Below are 20,336 nucleotides of genomic sequence, written 5' to 3' on the forward strand. Positions count from 1 at the left end.
GATCCCGAACCAGGAGCCACTGTTTGCTCATCCAACCCGGTTACAAGAACAAGCCTCCTTTCACCAGCACTCAGGCTGTCGGACCAGAGCTTCGCTGTCCAACAAGGTAGTCACAGGCCACGAGCGGCTGGTTAAATTTAATTCAAATTAAACAAAATTAAAACTTTGATGTCTCTCACTCACCACCTTTAAACATGCACCCATGAGCTCATTGCTAGCACAGTGCACAACATAGGCTACAGACCATTTCCATGGTCACTGGAGGTTCTGTTGGACAGGGTGGAATCTAGAGATTGCCTTGCAAGGGCTTTACAATTGTTTTTCCAAAAGCAGGGACTGGGATAGTCTGGATTTTCTTTAATATATGCTAGAGCACATCCTATCAGATTTTTTTCTAACAACCACATTTAAGTGTTTTTATTAAAGTCACGGGCTTCCCTGGTGGCTCAGATAGTAAAAAAAAATCTGCCTATAATTCAAGAGACCCAGGTTGTATCCCTGGATCAGGAAGATCCCTTGGAGAAGAAAATGGCAACCCACTCCAGTATTCTTGCCCGGGAAATCCCAGGGACAGAGAAGTCTGGCGGGCTACAGTCCATGGGCTCACTAAGACATGACTGAGCATCTTTTGCTTTCACTTTTTTTCATTCATTGAAGTCACATTGTCAGATTTTTCATATAAACTAACAAGGTAGTAAGTAAATAAAGTCCACAAACTCCAACTCCAACTTGGGTTTCAATCCGTAGCCGTGATTGCTGATGGCATTTGTAAATTCCCACCTTATAAATTTCTTTTTTGTTTTTGTTTGTTTTTTCTGGCATGTGGAACTTCCCCAATCAGGGATCGAACCTCCACCCCTTGCAGTGGAAGCTCCAAGTCTTAACTACCACCAAGGAAGTCCCACCTTGTAGATTTCTAATCCAGTGGCTTGAAACCCCAGATCTTGCTTCTGAATGTGGCATTCTGTGCCACATGATGTATGTATTGCCCTGAAGAATTACAAGTGCAGAACTCAGAAAGCAAAGTGTCTGCAAATGACAGCAGCTACCAGTCATTAAATGTTCTACCCACCTAGGGCTGTTACAGACCTAATTGTCACTATTTTCATGCTAACCCTAAGAGGGCTTCCCTGATAGCTCAGTTGGTAAAGAATCTGCCTGCAATGCAAAAGACCCCGGGTTGATTCCTGGGTCGGAAAGATCCACTGGAGAAGGGACAGGCTACCCACTCCAGTATTCTTGGGCTTCCCCTGTGGCTCAGCTGGTAAAGAATCCACCTGCAGTGAGGGAGACTTGGGTTTGATTCCTGGGTTGGGAAGTTTCCCTGGAGAAGGGAGAGGCTACCCACTCCAGTATTCTGGCCTGGAGAATTCCATGGACTGTAAAGAGTCGGACACGACTGAGCGACTTTCACTTTAACCCCTAGGAAGCACATGTGATGATCTTCATTTTACAAAATGAGGCACAGTGGCTCACAGAGGTAAAGTCACCTGCCCAAATCCACACAGGTAATAAATATAGAATGCAAACTAGATCGCTCCACCTCAAACTCCACATTCATCTTCTTCCTTTACCTAATCTAAAGAAAGGTTTCCCAGCTTGCGCTAGGGGTAAAGAACCGGCCTGCCAATGCAGGACACCTGAGTTTGATCCCTGGGTCAGGAAGATCCCCCGGAAGGGGCATGGCAACCCAGTCCAGTATTCTTGCCTGGAGAATTCCATGAACAGAGGATGCTAAGGTCGCACAGAGATGGACACAAATGAAGCGACTTAGCATGCATGCAACCTAAAGCAAACCAAGGAGAGACACAATTCTAGCACAAAAATAATTCTGATTCAGCCCACTGGAAATTCATCATGATATGGATCCAAGCAATTAGGATTACAATAGACGGATAACTGAATTTATGCTGATGATAGATATGTCAGAGGGAGGGTGGAGAGTAGGAAAAAATAACAGGTGTATGGGGGCAGATGAAAAGCCTGCAAAAAAAATAATAATAAAGATTAAAGCTAAGAGTGAGGAGAGGCAATGTCCAGCTGGCTAAATTTTTCCCCAGTCTGTTGTTGACACACCACCTAACCCAGCCCCATTGCTCATCAACATCACCTCTGCCTTGGGGATTGAAATTATATACCTTTTCCATCTTATCCAGTAGGGTCCAGCGCTGTGATGGAAGAAATTTTCATATATTGAGATTCCAGGAACTCATTCTGGCTTATATATGAGCTAACAAACTTTCTCTTTTTTTGGCCTCACTGCTTGACATGTGGGATCTTAGTTCCCCCACCAGGTATCGAACCCAGACCCTCAGCAGTGAAAGCGCAGAGTCCTAACCACTGGACCACCAGGGAATTCACAAGCTAACTTAAATTTTAAAGATCAGCAAGTTTTGTGGCACATCAGAAGAAGTTCATCTGCTTTAACCATGAAATAAAATGCATTTAAAAATTCAAATGGGGTAACTGTGGTTCAGTCATTCAAAATGGAGCTGAGTGGCCACTGCGGATGTGGTTTCAGACACATTCCTGCATCACTTGAGAACTTGCATTTTCTGAACTGTACTGGATTTGAGGATACCACCAGCCGTTTTCAAAGCAATATCCGCTAGCAGCTGCCAGCTGCAACCTTATGGTCTCAAGAACTCCCGTTGTAACTAAGCAACCCACTTTGGATCCCAACCAATCCTTGCTTAAACAGCACCCTTACTTCTCGCTAGTTCCAGTCCTGACTCTTGACAAACAATTTATGTAATTTTGTGGTTTTTGCTCTTACAAGCCTCCCTCTTTTTGTAGTCTAGCGAAACACAATTCAAGTGCTTCTTGAATCTGTGTCTCCTGGGCTATTGCTCTGTTTGGCTCAAACAGAAACTTAAAATTTTCTATTCCTATTACAGTTTGTTTATTGCTTATGTCCACTGACAGCTGTAATAATGGGAAGTTTTATGTCTGAAACTGTTCATACAACGGCCACAGGTGGTTATCTGAGCACTCAAAGAGCACCGAGAAATTGAATTTACATTTTTTATTTAATTTTAATCATTTAAAGTTAAATGTAGGGACAGGACTTCCCTGAATCTGCCTGCCAATTCGTGGGTCACAGGTTCGATCCCTGGTCTAGGAAGATCCCACATGCCTCACGGCAACTAAGGCCAAGCGCCACAACTACTGAGCCCATGCTCTGCAACAGGAGAGGCTGCCGCAATCAGAAGCCGGAGCACAGGGGCTAGAGATTAACTCCCGCTCAACCACAACTAGAGAAAGCCTTCTGGCTGCAATGAAGACCTAGCACAGCCAAAATAAAGTTTTAAAAGAACAGGAAATGGAAACCAAAAAAAGTTAGATACACGTGGCACATGTGGCTAGTGGCTGCCGTATTGAACAGCACGGCACTAAATGGCAAGACGCAGAAGTTAGGGCAGGGCTTTCCCATTTGCGTCCCCCAAAACCTAACGTGTGAACTAGTTGTTTAAGGGGCACCGTCTGAGGTCAGACTCCCTGGGTCCAGATCTCTGTTCTGGTTTTGAAACTTTGAGGAAGCACTTAATCTTGCTTGTACCTCAGTGTTTGCATCTGTAACATATATATATATATGTACATATATATATATATAATGGAGTATTACTCAGCCATAAAAAGAATGAAATAATGTCATTTGCAGCAACATGGATGGACCTAGAAATTATCGTATTAAAGTGAAGTAAGTCAGAGAAAGACAAATATCATATGATATCATATTCTGGGTATTGTAAATAGCCCCAGTGAATATTAGGGTGCATGTATCTTTTTGAATTATGATTTTTTCTGGATGTATGCCCAGGAGTGATAGTTCTATTTTTAGTTCTTTAAGGAACCTCCATACTGTTCTCCACAGTGGCTGTACCAATTTAGAGTCCCACCAACAGTGTAGGAGGGTTAAATCCACTAGTTTAAACCTGTATGTTTTTTTCCAACACTACAAGCAAGTAACTCAATTCTGACACTATCTACTGAGAGATAGCATCGGATTCCACAGGTTAAAAGCTCAGCCGCTACCAACTACGGATGTCAATCGCAAGTCCAGGTTGTCACCTGTGCTTCTGACTGATGGGCTATAGCTCAGAGGTTCCCACAATCCTCTCCTTGGTGTTGGTTAATTTGCTCGAGCAACTCAAAGAACTCAGAGAGGGACTTCCTTGGTGGTCCAGTGGTTAGTTAAGACTCCTCTCTCCCAATGCAGGGAGCCTGAGTTTGATTCCTGTTTGGGGAACAAAGATCCTGCATGCTGTGTTGCCAAAATAGAAGAAGGAGGGGAAAAAGATAATGCCTTGAATTGAATAAAATGAAAATACAACATAATCAACTTAAAAAAAATTTTAATAAAGAACTCAGAAAGACATTTTACTTACTGGATTACTGGTTTATTACAAAGGATGTAACTCAGAAACAGCCAGAAGGAGGAGATGCACAAGGCAAGATCCCAGGAGGGGGCGGGGGAGTTCCAGACACACCATCCTCCTAACACCTCCACAGTTCATCGACCCGGAAGCTCTCTGAACCCCATCTTTTTGGGGGTTTTGGTGAAGGCTTTGGGGGTTTGGGGTGGAGGCTTCATTACCTAGACACAATTGATTAAATCATTGGCCATTGGTGATTGATTTCAACCTCCAGCCCCTCTCTCTTGCTGGGAGGTGGGGGTTGGGAGGGCCTGAAAATTCCAACCTCTCTAATTACATGGTTGATTCCCCAGGTAACTGCCCCCATCCTCAGGTGCTTTCCAAAAGTCACCTCGTAAGCATAAACTCAGGTGTGGTTTAAAGGGGTTTATTATAAATATCAAGACTCTTTTACCACTCTTATCACTTAGGAATTTCCAAGCGTTTTAGGAGCTCTGCGTCAGAAACCAGGATGAAGACAAATATAGGTTTCTGATTATAAATCACAATATCACAGTATCTATGGTTGAATCTTGCTTGAATTGTCATTATAAAGGTTGTCAAATGGTGACCTTTACAATCATAACTATTCCTTCTACATCATTCTTTAATTTGTAACTCTAGGAATGTGCTTTTGCTCCTTTTATTTTAAATCAGTCTGTAGTCACGAATTCTTGTTCATTTAGTGGAGTATAATCCTTTTTTTGTTGCTGTTGTTTAGTGGCTAAGTTGTGTCCAACTCTTTTGCAACACCATGGACTGGGACCTGCCAGGCTCCTCTGTCCATGGGATTTCCCAGGCAAGAATACTGGAGTGGACTGCCGTTTCCTTCTCCAGGGGAAACTTCCCAACCCAGGAATCAAACTCAAGTCTCCTGCATTGGCAGGTGAATTCTTTACCAACATGCCACCAGGGAAGCCCTTTACTATCTTTATTTAATCTGATGTTCAATTTGTTCCAGATTTGGTCATAAGAAGCCTCTTTAAGATGTCTTCCTGCGTCCTTCTGACATCCCCATCATTTTTTGAGTATTTCCTTACCCAGATTGCTTTTCTCTTAAAGATGGAGAAACTGAGGCACAAGGAAGTTGAATAACTTGCCCAAGTGGTCCTGATGTTAATTGGCAGAACCAAGATTTGAAAGCAAGCAGTGTGGTTCCAGAATCCAAGCTCTTAACCACTCAACCATATTCCACCTCACAGGGGCAGGAATCGTGGCTTTTTCTTGGTAGCTAGTTCCCTGACCAGGGATTGAAGCCTGGATGCCAGCAGTGAGAATGTGGTGCCCTAACCACTGGACAGCCAGGGAATTCCCCTTTATATATATATATATATATATATATAAAGTGGGCTTCCCAGGTGGCTCTGTGGTATAGACTCTGCCTGCCAATGCAGGAGATGAGGGTTTGATCCCTGGGTCAGGAAGATACCCTGAAGGAAGAAATGGCAACCTGCTCCAGTATTCTTGCCAGAGAAAAAAATCCCATGGACAGAGGAGCTTGGTGGGCTACAGTTCATGGGGTGGCAAAGAGTCAGACACGACTGAGCAACCAAGCACATACACACACATAGATGTTAAGTATACATGCTTGGATTTATTCTGGGATTCTTTTTTTAACTGAAGCATAGTTGATTTACAATGTTGTGATAGTTTCAAGTGTGCAGCGATGTGATGCAGATACATACATATCTATATCTATATTCTTTTTCAGATAAACCATGACTTCTTGTTCAAAGCTATATTCCCACCACTCGGCATGGTGCCTTACCCATGGTAAGTATTAAATATAAATATGTTAAACAATGAAAGTGACGAAAGTGAAAGAGGAGAGTGAAAAAGTTGGCTTAAAGCTCAATATTCAAAAAATGAAGATCACAGCATCTGGTCCCATCACTTCATGGCAAATAGATGGGGAAACAGTGGAAACAGTGTCAGACTTTATTTTTCTGGGCTCCAAATTCACTGCAGATGGTGATTGCAGCCATGAAATTAAAAGACGCTTACTCCTTGGAAGGAAAGTTATGACCAACCTAGACAGCATATTCAAAAGCAGAGACATTACTTTGCCAACAAAGGTCCGTCTAGTCAAGGCTATGGTTTTTCCATTGGTCATGTATGGATGTGAGAGTTGGACTGTGAAGAAAGCTGAGCGCTGAAGTATTGATGCTTTTGAACTGTGGTGTTGGAGAAGACTCTTGAGAGTCCCTTGGACTGCAAGGAGATCCAACCAGTCCATCCTAAAGGAGATCAGTCCTGGGTGTTCATTGGAAGGACTGATGCTAAAGCTGAAATTCCAATACTTTGGCCACCTCATGCAAAGAGTTGACTCATTGGAAAAGACCCTGATGCTGGGAGGGATTGGGGGCAGGAGGAGAAGGGGACGACAGAGGATGAGATGGCTGGATGGCATCACCGACTCGATGGACATTAGTTTGGATGAACTCTAGGAGTTGGTGATGGACAGGGAGGCCTGGCGTGCTGCAATTCATGGGGTCGCAAAGAGTCAGACACGCGACTGAACTGGAACTGGATGTTAAACAAATGAATAGATTGTCTGCCATGGCCCTCAGGTCCTAAAGTCCCTCCTGTTCAACCTTAAATTCCACTCTTCAGCCTTAGAATCACATTTTTGCATATACTCTCAAGTCCCTGACTTGATCGTGTTTGTAAGGCAATCTGCCAATATCCAACTTTCTACCCACTCAGTGCTTGTACCAGAGTGATGTAAGTGACCAGAGCTGGTGTCAACCCCAAAAAAAGAACGCAGGAGGCTGCAAATTTTTAAAAAAGAGTTTATTGGTGGTTTTACAAATTGCAATTTGGGAGACACGGACCAGGTAAAGGCAAAAGAGTGTTCCAAGGAAGAGGAAAAGTCAGGGGCTCATAAAGACAAAAAGCCACAAGGTTGTTAAAAGCTGCCGGGTGAGAATTGTGACTGACTCTAACTAGAGTCAGAAAATATTTGTCCTTAGGGAATCACAAGTTGTTTTAGGGTAGAAGTCCAACAAGTAGACAGATGGTCATGAGTCACTTTAGGGCAGTGTGTGGTAAGTATCTTGAATTTCTGGCAGGTGATCTAATCAAAAGATTAGATTCCATCCAGGCTCAGCGTGCAGAAGTCACACTTCCTTACTAGCCTCCTGGCTTCATTTCAGAGTCCTCGCTTAGCAATACCAATTCCATTTTATAAAAACTTTTTATTTGTATTGGGGCATAGCAGATGAACTAGTCTCAGATGAACAGCGAAGGGACTCAGCCATACACATATGCGTCCTGTCTCCCCCAACTCCTCTTCCATCCAGGCTGCACAAAACAATGAGCAGAGTTCCATTTGCTATATGGTAGGTCCTTCTTGGTTATCCATTTTAAATACAGCAGTCTGTACTGCACTATATTCCAAACTCCCTAACTATCCCTTCTCCCCATCCTTCCCCTGGACAACCATAAGACCAACTCCATTTTCACCTTTCTCTCAAACTAGAAGAAAATCACTTGACCCTGTTGAAAATTCTGACTTTAAATCTATGATATATAACCTTCATTTGGCCCTTAATTCTGCCTAGAAATCAGCCTAGACTTTTCTGGTCCCATATACTTGCATGCTCTCCTATTTTATTTCTTCTCAACGCTCCACGAAGCTCCTCCCATTATCCTCTTAGATACCACACTAGTGAAAGGTTACTCCAAATGATTAGGGACTAGGGCTTCCCTGGTGGCTCAGCTGGTAAAGAATCCACCTGCAACAGGGAGACTTGGGTTCGACCCCTGGGTTGGGAAGATCCCCTGGAGAAGGGAAAGTATTCCGGCCTGGAGGATGCTATAGACTGACTGTATAGTCCATGGGGTTGCAAAGAGTCGGACACAACTGAGAGACTTTCACTTTCACTTTCTGGCAGTCCAGTGGTTAAGACTCCACATTTCCATAGCAGGAGGTGGATAGCCGATTTTGAAAAGGGTCTGCTAGTTTCTTATTAAACTTAATATACCCCCATCCTTTGACACAGAAATTCCATTCAATATTTATGCCAGAGAAATGAAAGCCTGTGTTTGTAAAAACAAATATACAAGAACACTCACACTAGCTTTATAACATAACAGCCCCAAACTGGAAACAGGTGTCCAGCAATAGAAGAATGAACAAACAAACCGTGACAATACCATATTTCACTGAGTGAAAGAAGCCTTTCCCCCAAAAGGATACACAATATATCTTCATTTATACAAAGCTCTAAAGCTTTAGATATTGAGCACGTAAAATGTGGCTAGTGGGAACTGAAATGTAACATAAGCATAAGACACACATTGGACTCTGAAGACTTAGTACAAACACCCCCAAAATATCTTATGAATAATGCTTTCACATTGACTATATATTTAAATGATAATGAAAAGTGAAGGCTTTGGTCGCTCAGTCCTGGTCTGACTCTGAGATCTCCATGGACTGTAGCCCGCCAGGCTCCTCTGTCCATGGGATTTCCCAGGCACGTATATTGGAGTGGGTTGCCATGCCCTTCGCCAGGGAATTTTTCTCAACCTAGGGATTGAACCCGAGTCTCTACATCTCCTGCATTGGCAGGCAAGCTCTTTACCCCCAGCGCCACCTGGGAAGCCAGCCACAGGTAAGAGACAACACAACAAATACACTTAATGTTCACTCTTGTATTTGTTATAATATAATTTCTATTATGTATTAAATAGTGTGCACATAAGACTATGAGGAAAAAGCATTTTGATGTCCCAGATTTGGTTCAAAAGACTGGATTTAGGTTTTCATTTTTTTGTGGCTGTTCAGAATATTGTATAAGAAGAAATACTGTTTTGTTGTGATAATATTAAACATATTCAGTTCAGTTGCTCATTCGTGTCTGACTCTTTGCGACCCCATGAACCGCAGCACGCCAGGCCTCCCTGTCCATCACGGGAGTCCAGGACTCCTGGAGTCCACCCAAACCCATGTCCATTGAGTCGGTGATGCCATCCAACCATCTCATCCTCTGTTGTCCCCTTCTTCTCCTGCCCTCAATCTTTCCCAGCATCAGGGTCTTTTCCAATGAGTCAACTCTTCGTATCAGGTGGCCCAAGTATTGGAGTTTCAGCCTCAACATCAGTCCTTCCAATGAACACCCAAGACTGATCTCCTTTAGGATGGACTGGTTGGATCTCCTTGCGGTCCAAAAGGCTCTCAAGATTAAATATGTATGCACCGTAAAATATTTTTTAACTACAAAGATCATATAAAAAAGAATTGGATCTTCTCTTTTTACCTGTTTAACATGAATACTGTAAAATTGTTATTTACATATGCAATTTAAGTGTGTTTTGCAATATACTTCTGTTGGGCCATAATGGCCTAAAACTTAGAAATAAGATAAAAGGGGAACCACATATAACAGACCCATTCAGGGATTATCTGATTCTCTGTGGGTAATAGGGATATGTCTTCTTATTTATTATTGATTAGGGCTCAAATTCCGTAAAGTTTAGATATTAACTTTACAAATGATAAGAAGACTGGTATAGAGTAGTAACAGAGCTGAGATTTAAACGCAAGGAATACAGCTAATTCAAAAGCCTGTAGATGAGCGGGGATCGAACATGCCTCGAGGCTGCTAAGCCGAGCCCATACACCTAGAGCCCAGTGCTTGGAAACAAAGAGAAGCCACTACAGTGAGAAGCCCGAGCACCACAATGAGGAGTAGCCCCGCTCGCTGCAATCAGAGAAAGCCCACACACAGCTTTCCTGTGGGGAAACCTGGGGGGCTGTGGGGAACCTCGGGGTGTGGGGAACCTGGGGGGCGTAGCCAGCCGGGGGCGGGCCAGAATCCCGACTGTAAAAAGGTGCCTGGGTGCCCAGCACAAATATAAAACCCAGCAGAGTCAAATATAAAAATATATAAATAAAAGCCTGTAGACCAGATGGAAGTATATTTAGTCAACAAAAGAAAGAATGCTGAAATGTCCCTGGCAGTCCAGTGGTTAAGACTGTTCACCTTCCAATGCAGGGGTTTGGATCTCATCCCTGGTTGGGGAGCTAAGATAACCACATGCCTAGTGGCAAATAAAAACAAAAAAACCAAAAAAAAAAAACAGAGAACAGAAACAATATTGAAGCAAATCGAATAAATACTTTTTAAAAAATGGTCCACATAAAAAAGACTCTTTAAAAAATGAGATTCGACATGAATTCTTGTCTTACAGAGTGATAAAACCTTACTCTCTGGGGCTTTATTGTTTACTGGGCAGAAGTCATTCTGTCAGAAATTATTTTCTTTACCAAAAAAAAATTATTTGCAATGTCCGAACTGTGAGTCAATAAATTTCTGTTATCTTAATCACTAAAGGTCCAGTGGTTAAGACTTTGCTTTCCAAAGCAGCAGGGGAGCAGGCTCCAGGGTGGATCCCTGGTCAGGGAACTAAGATCCACATGCCTTGCAGTCAAAACACTAAAACATAAAGCAGAAGCAACATTGTAACAAATTCAATAAAGACTTTAAAAAAGGTCCACATCAAAACAAATGAAAAAAAAATTAACTATGATAGTTAATACTAAAATGATATAAACTGATAACAGTGCAAATATTCCTGCCTGGCAGATTATCGTTGACTATTTCTCTCTGGATACTGACCAGTTCTTTTAGCATTCCCGATCGCCTATATGCATGTGCTCTTGAATTCTCCTTTGAACTGGTTGCAACATTTTACGTAAGGGTCCTCTCATTCATAAATGAGTTAAATAAAATCTTGGACATTCTGGATCTGTGTAAGAGCTGATTTTACTTCTTGAAAAATATTATCCATCAGCACCCACTTCCCGAATTTGGAATTTCTTCCAAAAATTAGAAAACTCCCATGCCCACAGAATGAGAGGTGATAAGAGGATGATTTCCAGTCTCAACACCCTCAAAACCCAGGAGTCCTCTGACTTAGACTACAAAGACGGTAAAATACAGACTCAGAGTTACCTCTAAAGAGTGTAACACACTGGTTAGCAGGTCTTGCTTATCAAAGCGAAAATCACACAGGTTAAGTTAACAATCTTCATTCCAAGGTGTTCCAGGACTTCCCTCTTGGCTCAGTGGTAAACAATCCGCCTGCCAATGCAGGAGATGGGAGTTTAATCCCTGATCTGGGAAGATCTCACATGCCATGGAGCAACTGAGCCTGGGGGCCACAACTATCAATCCCGTGCCCTCGAGCCCACGCTCAGCAACAAAAGAAGCCTCCGCAGCAGGAAGCCCAAGCACTGCAATGCAGAGTAGCCCCCTCTTGCCGCAACCAGAGAAAGCCGACATTCAGCAACAGAGACCCAATGCAGCCAAATAAATACAAAAATAAATAAAATTAGATAATAGTAATTAAAAAAAAAAGATGTTCCAATAAGGTGGACTTCTCCTGGTGGTCCAGTGGTTAAGACACAGTGCTTCCACTGCAAGGAACACGGTTTAAGCCCTGGTCAGGAAACAGATCCCACATGCCTCCCAGCATGGCCAAAAAATAGAAGGAAAAAAAAAAAAGCCATTCCAATTAAGAGACAGAGGCTAGAATTCAGTCTGAACTCAACTTGGCTGAAACACAGGCCGTTGAGTTTTTAAGAATTGGGGTGGGAAGTAGGGGTGGCAGGTCATCTCTGTTTGCTAATTGTCTTCACCCACGGGAAAAGGAAACTGTCTTGCAACATCAGGACAAGGAGCAGAGTCACAACTTGGAGAAAGGCCCCCACTGAAGTCAGGAAACTGGGAGACAGACGTACTGTCTCCTTTGATGTTTATATTTCAAAGAGATAGATCCCAGGTCCTTTCTAATGACAGTTTCTGGGTTGTAAAACTGGCAAGAGGCTTTTAGAGATTTATATGCAACCCACTTCAGTATTCTTGACTGGAGAATCCCTTGGACAGAGGAGCCTGGCAGGCTACAGTCCATAGGATTACAAAGAGTCAGACTTGACTGAAGTGACTTAGCATGCACGCATCCATCTCAAAAGGGCAAAGAATTTATGACGACAAGTCTTCTAAAGTACATGCTCTAAGAAACAGGAGGTCGGGGGCATCTGTGGTTAGGCTGTCTGGATTCTGGAAGGGATGAGGGTGAGAGGGAGTACAGTGGTTTAGAGGCAGGAAAAGTCTATCTAAAATTTAGTTAAGCTGAGGGAAAAGTTACAGCGCTTGTGATCATGCTCTATAAGGCTGGTCAGCCTGGGTTCAAACTTGAACTCCATTGCTTATTAGCTGGGTGACACGAGGTAAGTTACTCGACCTCTCTGGGCCTAGTTTCTCATCTTATAAAAAGCCGATGATTACTACTTAATTCATTAATATTTAATTCAAAAAGCAAAGCCATCACTTTGCCAACGAAGGTCCATATAGTCAAAGCTATGGTTTTTCCAGTAGTCATGTCCAGATGTGAGAGTTGAACCATAAAGAAGGTTGAGCACCAGTGAACTGATGCTTTCAAATCGTGCTGCTGGAGAAGACCCTTGAGAGTCCCTTGGACTGCAAGGAAATCAAACCAGTCAATCCTAAAGGAAATCAACCCTGAATATTCATTGGAAGGACTGATGTTGAAGCTGAAGCTCCAATACCTTGTCCACCTGATGTGAAGAGCCGACTCATTGGAAAAAGCCATTATGCTAGGGAAGATTGAAGGCAGGAGGAGAAGGGGATGACAGAGGACAAGATGGTTAGATGGTGTCACCAAATCAATGGACATGAGTTTGAGCAAGCACTGGGAGATGGTGAGGGACAGGGAAACCTGGTGTGCTGCAATCCATGGGTTCACAAAAAGTTGGACATGACTTATCAACTGAACGACAACAATACTTAATTCACAGGATGGTTGGTTAGATTAAATATGTTAATCCAAGTACAGCCCTTAAACCACTACCTGGTACATAATAAATATATGACTTGCTGTGGGTTAAATTACTTTGCCGTTCTTAGCCTGCATTTCCCCAAATCATGCCATCTAAGAATTATATGGAAAATTAAATGAGAAGATGGATGCACACAACCTTAGCCCAAGCCTGGCATCTGGTAAGACTCTTTTAAAGGACCAGTATTCCCGTAACTATAGCTACCATTACTGATACTTGTATTATTTGTTGCTCAGGCTCTTATTCCCTATTTTGTTATAATAACCACTATTTACTCTTATTATTAACTCACATACTCCCTATTATGAATAGTAATATCAGCAATATTACTTTTTTTTTTTTTAAGCCACCCCAAACCGCTTATGGGATCTTAGTTCCCCCACCAGGGATTGAAGCCCAGCCCTCTGCAGTGAAAGCACAGAGTCCTTAGGACTTCCCGGGCAGTCCAGTGATTAAGACTCTGCACTCCCAATGAGAGGGCACACGTTCAATCCCTGGTGGGGGAACTAAGATCCCACATGCCATGAGGTGCAGTCAAAAAAAAGAAAGCACGGAATCCTAACCACAGGACTGCCAGCGAATTCCCAGTATTACTATCTCACTATTCTGCACATCTGGTCCTCCTCTGTCAGTCAGTCCAGAAGCCTGCCAGGGTTTCTCCTTCCCAAGCCAGGCTTTTCCTCGCTGGACCCCCAACCCTTCATCTGATTGGAGAAGGTGGTGGTGAGGATCAGGCCCCAAGTTCCCAACAGGAAGCAAAGACCGACAGCAGCATCTGCCAGCCCTTTGGACAGGTGGGATGCCATGACCGAGCCACTGAATGATTCTTTTTTCTTTTCATCATGAAGCTAGGCTATGTTTTCCTATATAATTTTTAAAGGTTACTTTCCATTTACAGTTATTAAAAAAATAGTGGCTATATTCCTCGTGTTGTGCAATGATTCTCAAGAAACCAGATAGATAGCAAGGTAGGTAAACCCATGAAACAAAACTCCCCTCTGCTCCCAAGCATTGCTAAGAGTCCCATTCACTCCTCCACATTGCTCAGAGGTCTCACCCGGTCTCCCTCTCACCGGGTGGGACAGCCCATGTGCGCTGCTCAACTCAGGAGGTGAAAGGTGTTCAAACACGACTTCCCCCAGGAGCTGTAACTCTGGATCTCAGTTTCTCTATCTCGGTCTTGGCAATCACACCCTAGGTCAACTTCCCACGAGTCTGGTGTAGGCAGTGAACTAGGAATACTTCTATAAAATACTACACAGGACTTCCCTGGTGGTGCAGTGGCTAAGACTCCACACGCTTAGACTCCTTCAAGGCAGAGGGCCCAGGTTTGACCCTTGGTCAGGAAAGTAGATCCCATGTGCCGAAACTCAAAGATCCCTCACAACTAAGACCGGGCACAGTCAAATAAATAAATTTTTTTTTTAATTTTAAAACAAATAAAACACTATAAAAGTAATCAAACTTTTATTGAAGCCTTTATGCGCCAGACATGGCACGGGCCCTGCTCTTGAGGAGCTCACAGTCTAGAAAAGAGAAGATACCAAAAAAATGATTCCCACAAAGATGGAGGGGCCTGGGGGGGGGCGGGGGGCAGAGCCATCAACCCCACCGCCTCTCCTATTCCAGGTTGGCTGGAACAGAGAACAGAGAGCTTATCACCGTCTCTCCCTCCTTCCCTGGGACAGCTCTGACTTCCCACTGTCCTAAGCATCAGGAGGACACCAGGGAGAGACAAAGATGCGGGGGATACAGCTGCTGCCCTCAAAAAGCTAGAACATCCCGGCAGGATATATATATATATATGTACAATGGTAACTTTGTGTCCCAAAGCCGCAAACCAGTGCAGCAAAAGCTGGGGAGAACAGGGGCTGGGCCAGCCCAGTCCAGGGGGTGCGAAAAGAAGTAACGGAAAGGGAGGTATCCAGGGCCCAGGGGGTAGGGCAAGAGGTGGAGAAGCTCATAGTAGGGCGCCAGCAGCCACAGCCAACAGGAGAGTTACCCATCCCGCCCAAGGAGCCACAGAGCCTTTACTATGGGTCACATCTTTTGTGGGGTACTGCCCCATATTTCTGCGGTCCTGGTGGCCACTAGCACCTCCAGCCAAGCTAGCTTCCTCTTCCTGGAAGGTCTCATGTCCCACCTTTTGTGGAGAAGTCTGGTTGGTCTGAGCTGGGGTGATGGCTTTGGTGGTGGACCGGGTGGTGGTGGGGACTGGGGTAGCTTTGGTGGTGACGGTGGAGGATGGGGCTGAGGTGGAAGTACTGACAGATTTGGCTGGGGCCAGAGTGGTGGACCGAGGTGGGGGCAGCAAGACGAGAGGTGGGAATTGAGGGGAGAAATAGGTCTTGTTGCGGAGGTCCGAGTTACAGCGGGACCCCTGGCAGCAGGAGCCGCTGAGCGTGAACCCTGGGCCTGTCGCCGAATCCCGGGTGCAGAACTCGTCCTGGACGCAGCCCCGGACAGGCAAGGACACGGTCACATTAGCTGCAGGAGAGAAACATGAGTAGGTCCATGGTTGGGGGTAGGGGGTAGGCACAGCCAGAACAAAACTTAGGGGCAACACGAGAGCAAGAACATCTAAAACAGGGGACGGAAGGGCTCTGCATCCATTAGTTCCTATGTCTCCATCTGGACCCCACTTTGAGAAACACTGTCCTGCTGTCTTTTGTACTCGGTAGACCACATTTCCCATAGGACTTAAGAGGAAAAATGTGTAGAATGAACTACAAGTTCCACAGTGCTTTGGAAGAAACATTTGAACTGGGATACAACACCTCTCAACAGGACGAAAGAGGAGAGCATTGCCTCCCTCTTCCTCCCCTGACGCCACCGTTGCCAAAATTCAGTCTTAGAGTCAGAACTCAGTTCAGTTCAGTCGCTTGGTAGTGTCTGACTCTTTGCAACCCCATGGACTGCAGCATGTCAGGCCTCCCTGTCCATCACCAACTCCCACAGTGTACTCAGACTCATGTCCATTGAGTCGGCGATGCCATCTAACCATCTCATCCTCTGTCATCCCCTTCTCCTCCCACCTTCAATCTTTTCCAGCATCAGGGTCCTTCATCTCCCATAATACACCCTGCAGAGGATGGGATTTCAAGAACTCATGGTTCCCTGAGGCAGAGACCTGGAGGCTGAACCACATCTCTCCTAATACTTTGGGGTGGGACAAAGTATTAGCAGACACTAACCTTTGAGTTTTAAGGACTAGATTCCCCACGATGCCTGGGCAGAATCTTAGAGACTTAAATAAATTTCCCATTGCACATCCTCCCATTCTGCACCTGGCAAGCCTCTGTGAAAACATATTTCCTCCAAAACTCTGGGACAAAAGTATTCCTATTCCCGTGCTATCCTGGGAACAGGACTGCATTTCTCATGATGCTCTAGGACAAGCCACCAACTTAGGCCTACGTTTCCCAGAAGGCGCGGGAAGGTGGGGGAACCCTTTGGGGAAAGGGGTACTATTACCTACCACCCATGAGGCCTCAGAAAAGGCTACCACGACCCGTGCAGGCCAGGTACTTTGGAGCTCCGCTCACCTGCTGTCAAGGTGACATTGCCATCGAAACAGCCCTTGTAGAAATGGTCGCTGGCATTGTAGCAGCTCACGACGGGCGGCGCCCTGCCCTGGCACTCCTTGCGGCTCAGCCCCACGCAGCTGTAGCACTCGACGCCGTTGGGCTGGTAGGCACTCTCATTGCCTGCGAGGCGGGCAAGAAGGAAGGAAGCGGTCCAGGGGGTTCAGGAAGCACTGATCTGCTCCGCGTCCAAGTCCACGTCCCCGCCCCTCGACGGACACGCAGCTCCGCCTCTAACCCCGCCCCCAGGGTGTGACCCCGCCCCCAGCCCTTGAGGATTTTTTCCGCCTCCTGCTTGCGGCCGCCCCCCAGCCGCTCGGCCCAGGCGTGGCTCCGCCCCCGGGGCGGTGGCTCCGCCCCTACCGACCTGCCGGGTTGAGCGCTCGCGAGGTGAGGTTGAGTTTCGCGTTGCAGCGGTCCTGGGGGCACTGCTGCAGCTGGATGAAGGCCAGAATCCCGTAAAGGTCCAGTCCGCGGTCATTCTTGCCGGGGATTCCCGAACCGCAGCCCCGCACTGCCACCGAGAATTGCCCGTGGACTGCGAAGAGGGGAGGGGGCGGGGTCAGAGGGGCGTGGCCCCTGGGCGGGGCCTCGAATAAATCGGCCCCAGAAGATAGGCAGGCCAAGGTGGGAGCGCCGGGGAGAGGGGGTTCAGAAAGAGCAGATCTGAGGGGAAAGAACAACAGACTTGAGAGATCTGAGTATGAGGGGACAGAGAAGCTGACAGATACTGTACACAAAAGCTGGGATGGGGTAAGAGTGGAGATAAGGGGCACGACCACAGGGAGTCTCACCCGGAAAGCAACATCAGAAAGAGCTTGAGACTGACGAAAAAGGCACAGGATCAGAGATAGATGGAGCCTCCTAGGAGCTGTGACCTCAGACAAGGGCGGGTCAGAGGGACCCGAAACCTCAGCCTTGGGACCCTAGGAGAGTATCTCTAGGATGGGTCTCCATCACCAAGGGCCCCATTGGATGGGGGAGGCAAGGGTCAGAAGGCGATAGCGAGATCTCAGTGAGCCAGGCTGTGCCCTTGAAGGAGACGAGGTCCCAGGTCTGGATTCTCCCAGGTCACCTCACCCCTGCGCAGTGCTCAGTCCTCACCTCTCTGAGCCCTAAAGGCGTGGGTGTGTTGAAAGGCCCAGGCCCTTGCAGACAGAAAGGGAAGAATGGGGATGCGTTCGAGTGGGTGTGGCCAAAGTCAGAAGGAGAGGCTGACTATAAGAAGGCGGGGCCCGGACTCACTAGTCTCCACGGCCCCCACAGCCTCTGTGCAGACTTCCACGCCTGGTGCACACTTCACCGTCTTCATCTTCTGCGGCGAGCACCCGTCGTCTGCGTTCTGCACACAGCTGTAACACTCCAGGGCCTTCGCTCCTGGGGGTGCAGAGGCAAGTAGAACTAAGCGATCCCAACTGAAGTCTCCTCCTCAAAGAGGAAATAGTCCTTCCTAGTCCCTCCACCCCTGTGCAACTGTACCGCACATCCTTTTCCAGGGCAGGGAGATAAGGAAATGTGTGCGCGCTAAGTCGTTTCAGTCGTGTCCAACTCTTTGCTACCTTTTGGACTGTAGCCCGCCAGGCTCCTCTGTCCAAGGGATTCTCCAAGCAAGAATACTGGAGTGGATTGCATGCCCTCCTCAGGGACAAGGAAAACGTAGCCGCAAATCTGAGACCAGGAGATACACTGTGTCCCTTTCATTCCTACAGTGGGAGTATCTTTTTCACAGACCCTTATGCCCAAGGTGGGGGATCCCTGACTTAAATGGGGGGACTCTTTCTTTCAGTTCTCCACTTAGGATGGGAGAATTTTACCCACAGTCAAGTCATTAGGTGAGACATCCCTCCCCACCACCCCCCACCCACCCCGCGACGTCTACTCAGGATGGAAGAAAGTTTCCATAGTCCCTTCTGCCCACGGTAGCAAATCCTTCCTAGAGCACCCCCTCCTCCACCGAAGCAGATGATCTTTCCCACAATCCCCCTGTTCCAAGTGGAAGAATTTTCCCCACAGCTCCCTCTGCTCTGGACAGGAGATTCTTCCCGCAGCCCTCTCCATTGAGGGGTGGCGGGGTGGGGGGTGCAGACTCTTCCTTAGAGCTCCCACTGTGCCCCCTCCGCCCTCTTCTGGCAACAGACTCACCTTCTGGAAGCAGCAGCAACAGCAGGAGCAGCCAGCCAGTAGTCCAGATCACTGCCCAGGAGCCTGCTTTCCTGGCGGGGTCCATGGTTCCGTCCTGCTCTCTCGGCTTACCCCCTAGGTGTGCCGCCTCCCAACCCAGGCCCTCTTACCTGAGCCCGGGATGAGTAACCTCCCCCCAGGCAACCCTGGCCTTGCCCAACCGGGCCAAATCAGCGTCCGCTGTGGGGCGTGACACCCGCCCCTGGGTGCGTCGTCACCCACAGCTGCCAAGGAGGGAAAGGGCGGGAGTCATGGTTCCCTGGCAGTTCCCAGGAGAAAGTCTGTGTTTGGGATCTGAGACGGGGGAGAGAGGAGAGTATTGAGGCTCACAGAAGGGGTCTACTCAAAGCTCAGCATCCAGTAAATATTGAATGAGTGCAGGTTTGGGGTCGGGTGATGCTGGAGACTAAACAGAACCAGTGCTGGTCCTCCCAGAGGTCACTTTCTGATGGGGGAGAAAGATATGAATTAAATAATCATCCAAATTGTTATTTCCAGCCAAGACAATGAAGGAAGAAAAGGAGGGAGCTAAAAGGAGGTGTGGAGTCTAGAAGTAGGGCGCTGATCAGTGAAGCATCCCTGGAGATGTAAATCACTGAGTTGCCTGATAATCTTAAAGACTTGGAAGTTTAAACAGTGAAGCAGGTTGGGATGGGGTCAGAGCACATGGCAAAGCCCTCGGTGGGAAGCAACATGGACCATTCAAACCCAGAGAGGAGAGCAGTGCCCCTGGGGCTCAGAAGGTGAGGGGAGTGAGAGGGAAACTGAGGCACAAGAGCCAGGCAGGGGTCACACTGTTCTAGGCATGCCAAGCCCCGCAGAGAGATCTGAGTTAATTTTGAACAAGATGGAGAATGTTTCTGGGGGTCTACATCTGGGGGATACACTCAGATTTCCTTTTTGATCTGTCAGTCTGGCACATGATGCAAAAACTTCTCAAGAAATGAATTCACTAAACCCAAGGAATTACCCAGCAATGAAAATGGGCCAACTACTGGCCTGGGCAGCAACGTGAATCTCAAAAACTTTATGTTGAGCTCAAGAACTCTCAAACAAATAAAAGATACCATGTGACTCCATTTCTATGAAAGTGCTAGAACAGGCAAAGCTAATCAGTGGTGATAGAAATCAGGGTCATTTTAGGAAGGTATTGCCCCAAAAGAGTGATAGTAAGTAGCCCCTCCTGTCTTCATCTGGGTGGTGGTTACACATGTAACTACAAATACTTAAAAAAATCACCAAACCATATGCTGTATATTTATGCACTTTACTGTATGTACACTATTC

The 20,336-nt window shown here is 46.3% G+C and overlaps 1 protein-coding gene across 1 annotated transcript; it reads right to left on the minus strand.

Annotated features, from left to right (window-relative positions):
* Positions 1-14,727: 14,727 nt before the first annotated feature.
* Positions 14,728-19,276, minus strand: LYPD3 (LY6/PLAUR domain containing 3). Its single transcript, XM_055552771.1, has 5 exons — positions 19,011-19,276; positions 18,114-18,245; positions 17,236-17,406; positions 16,830-16,991; positions 14,728-15,771 (listed from the first exon to the last, which is right to left on the minus strand). Exons 1-5 carry the CDS (start codon positions 19,093-19,095, stop codon positions 15,245-15,247), a joined length of 1,077 nt encoding a protein of 358 aa, XP_055408746.1. The 5' UTR covers positions 19,096-19,276; the 3' UTR covers positions 14,728-15,244.
* Between the last annotated feature and the right edge of the window lie 1,060 nt (positions 19,277-20,336).

Source organism: Bubalus kerabau, chromosome 17, assembly GCF_029407905.1.
Source record: "Bubalus kerabau isolate K-KA32 ecotype Philippines breed swamp buffalo chromosome 17, PCC_UOA_SB_1v2, whole genome shotgun sequence".
Lineage (NCBI taxonomy): Eukaryota > Metazoa > Chordata > Mammalia > Artiodactyla > Bovidae > Bubalus > Bubalus kerabau.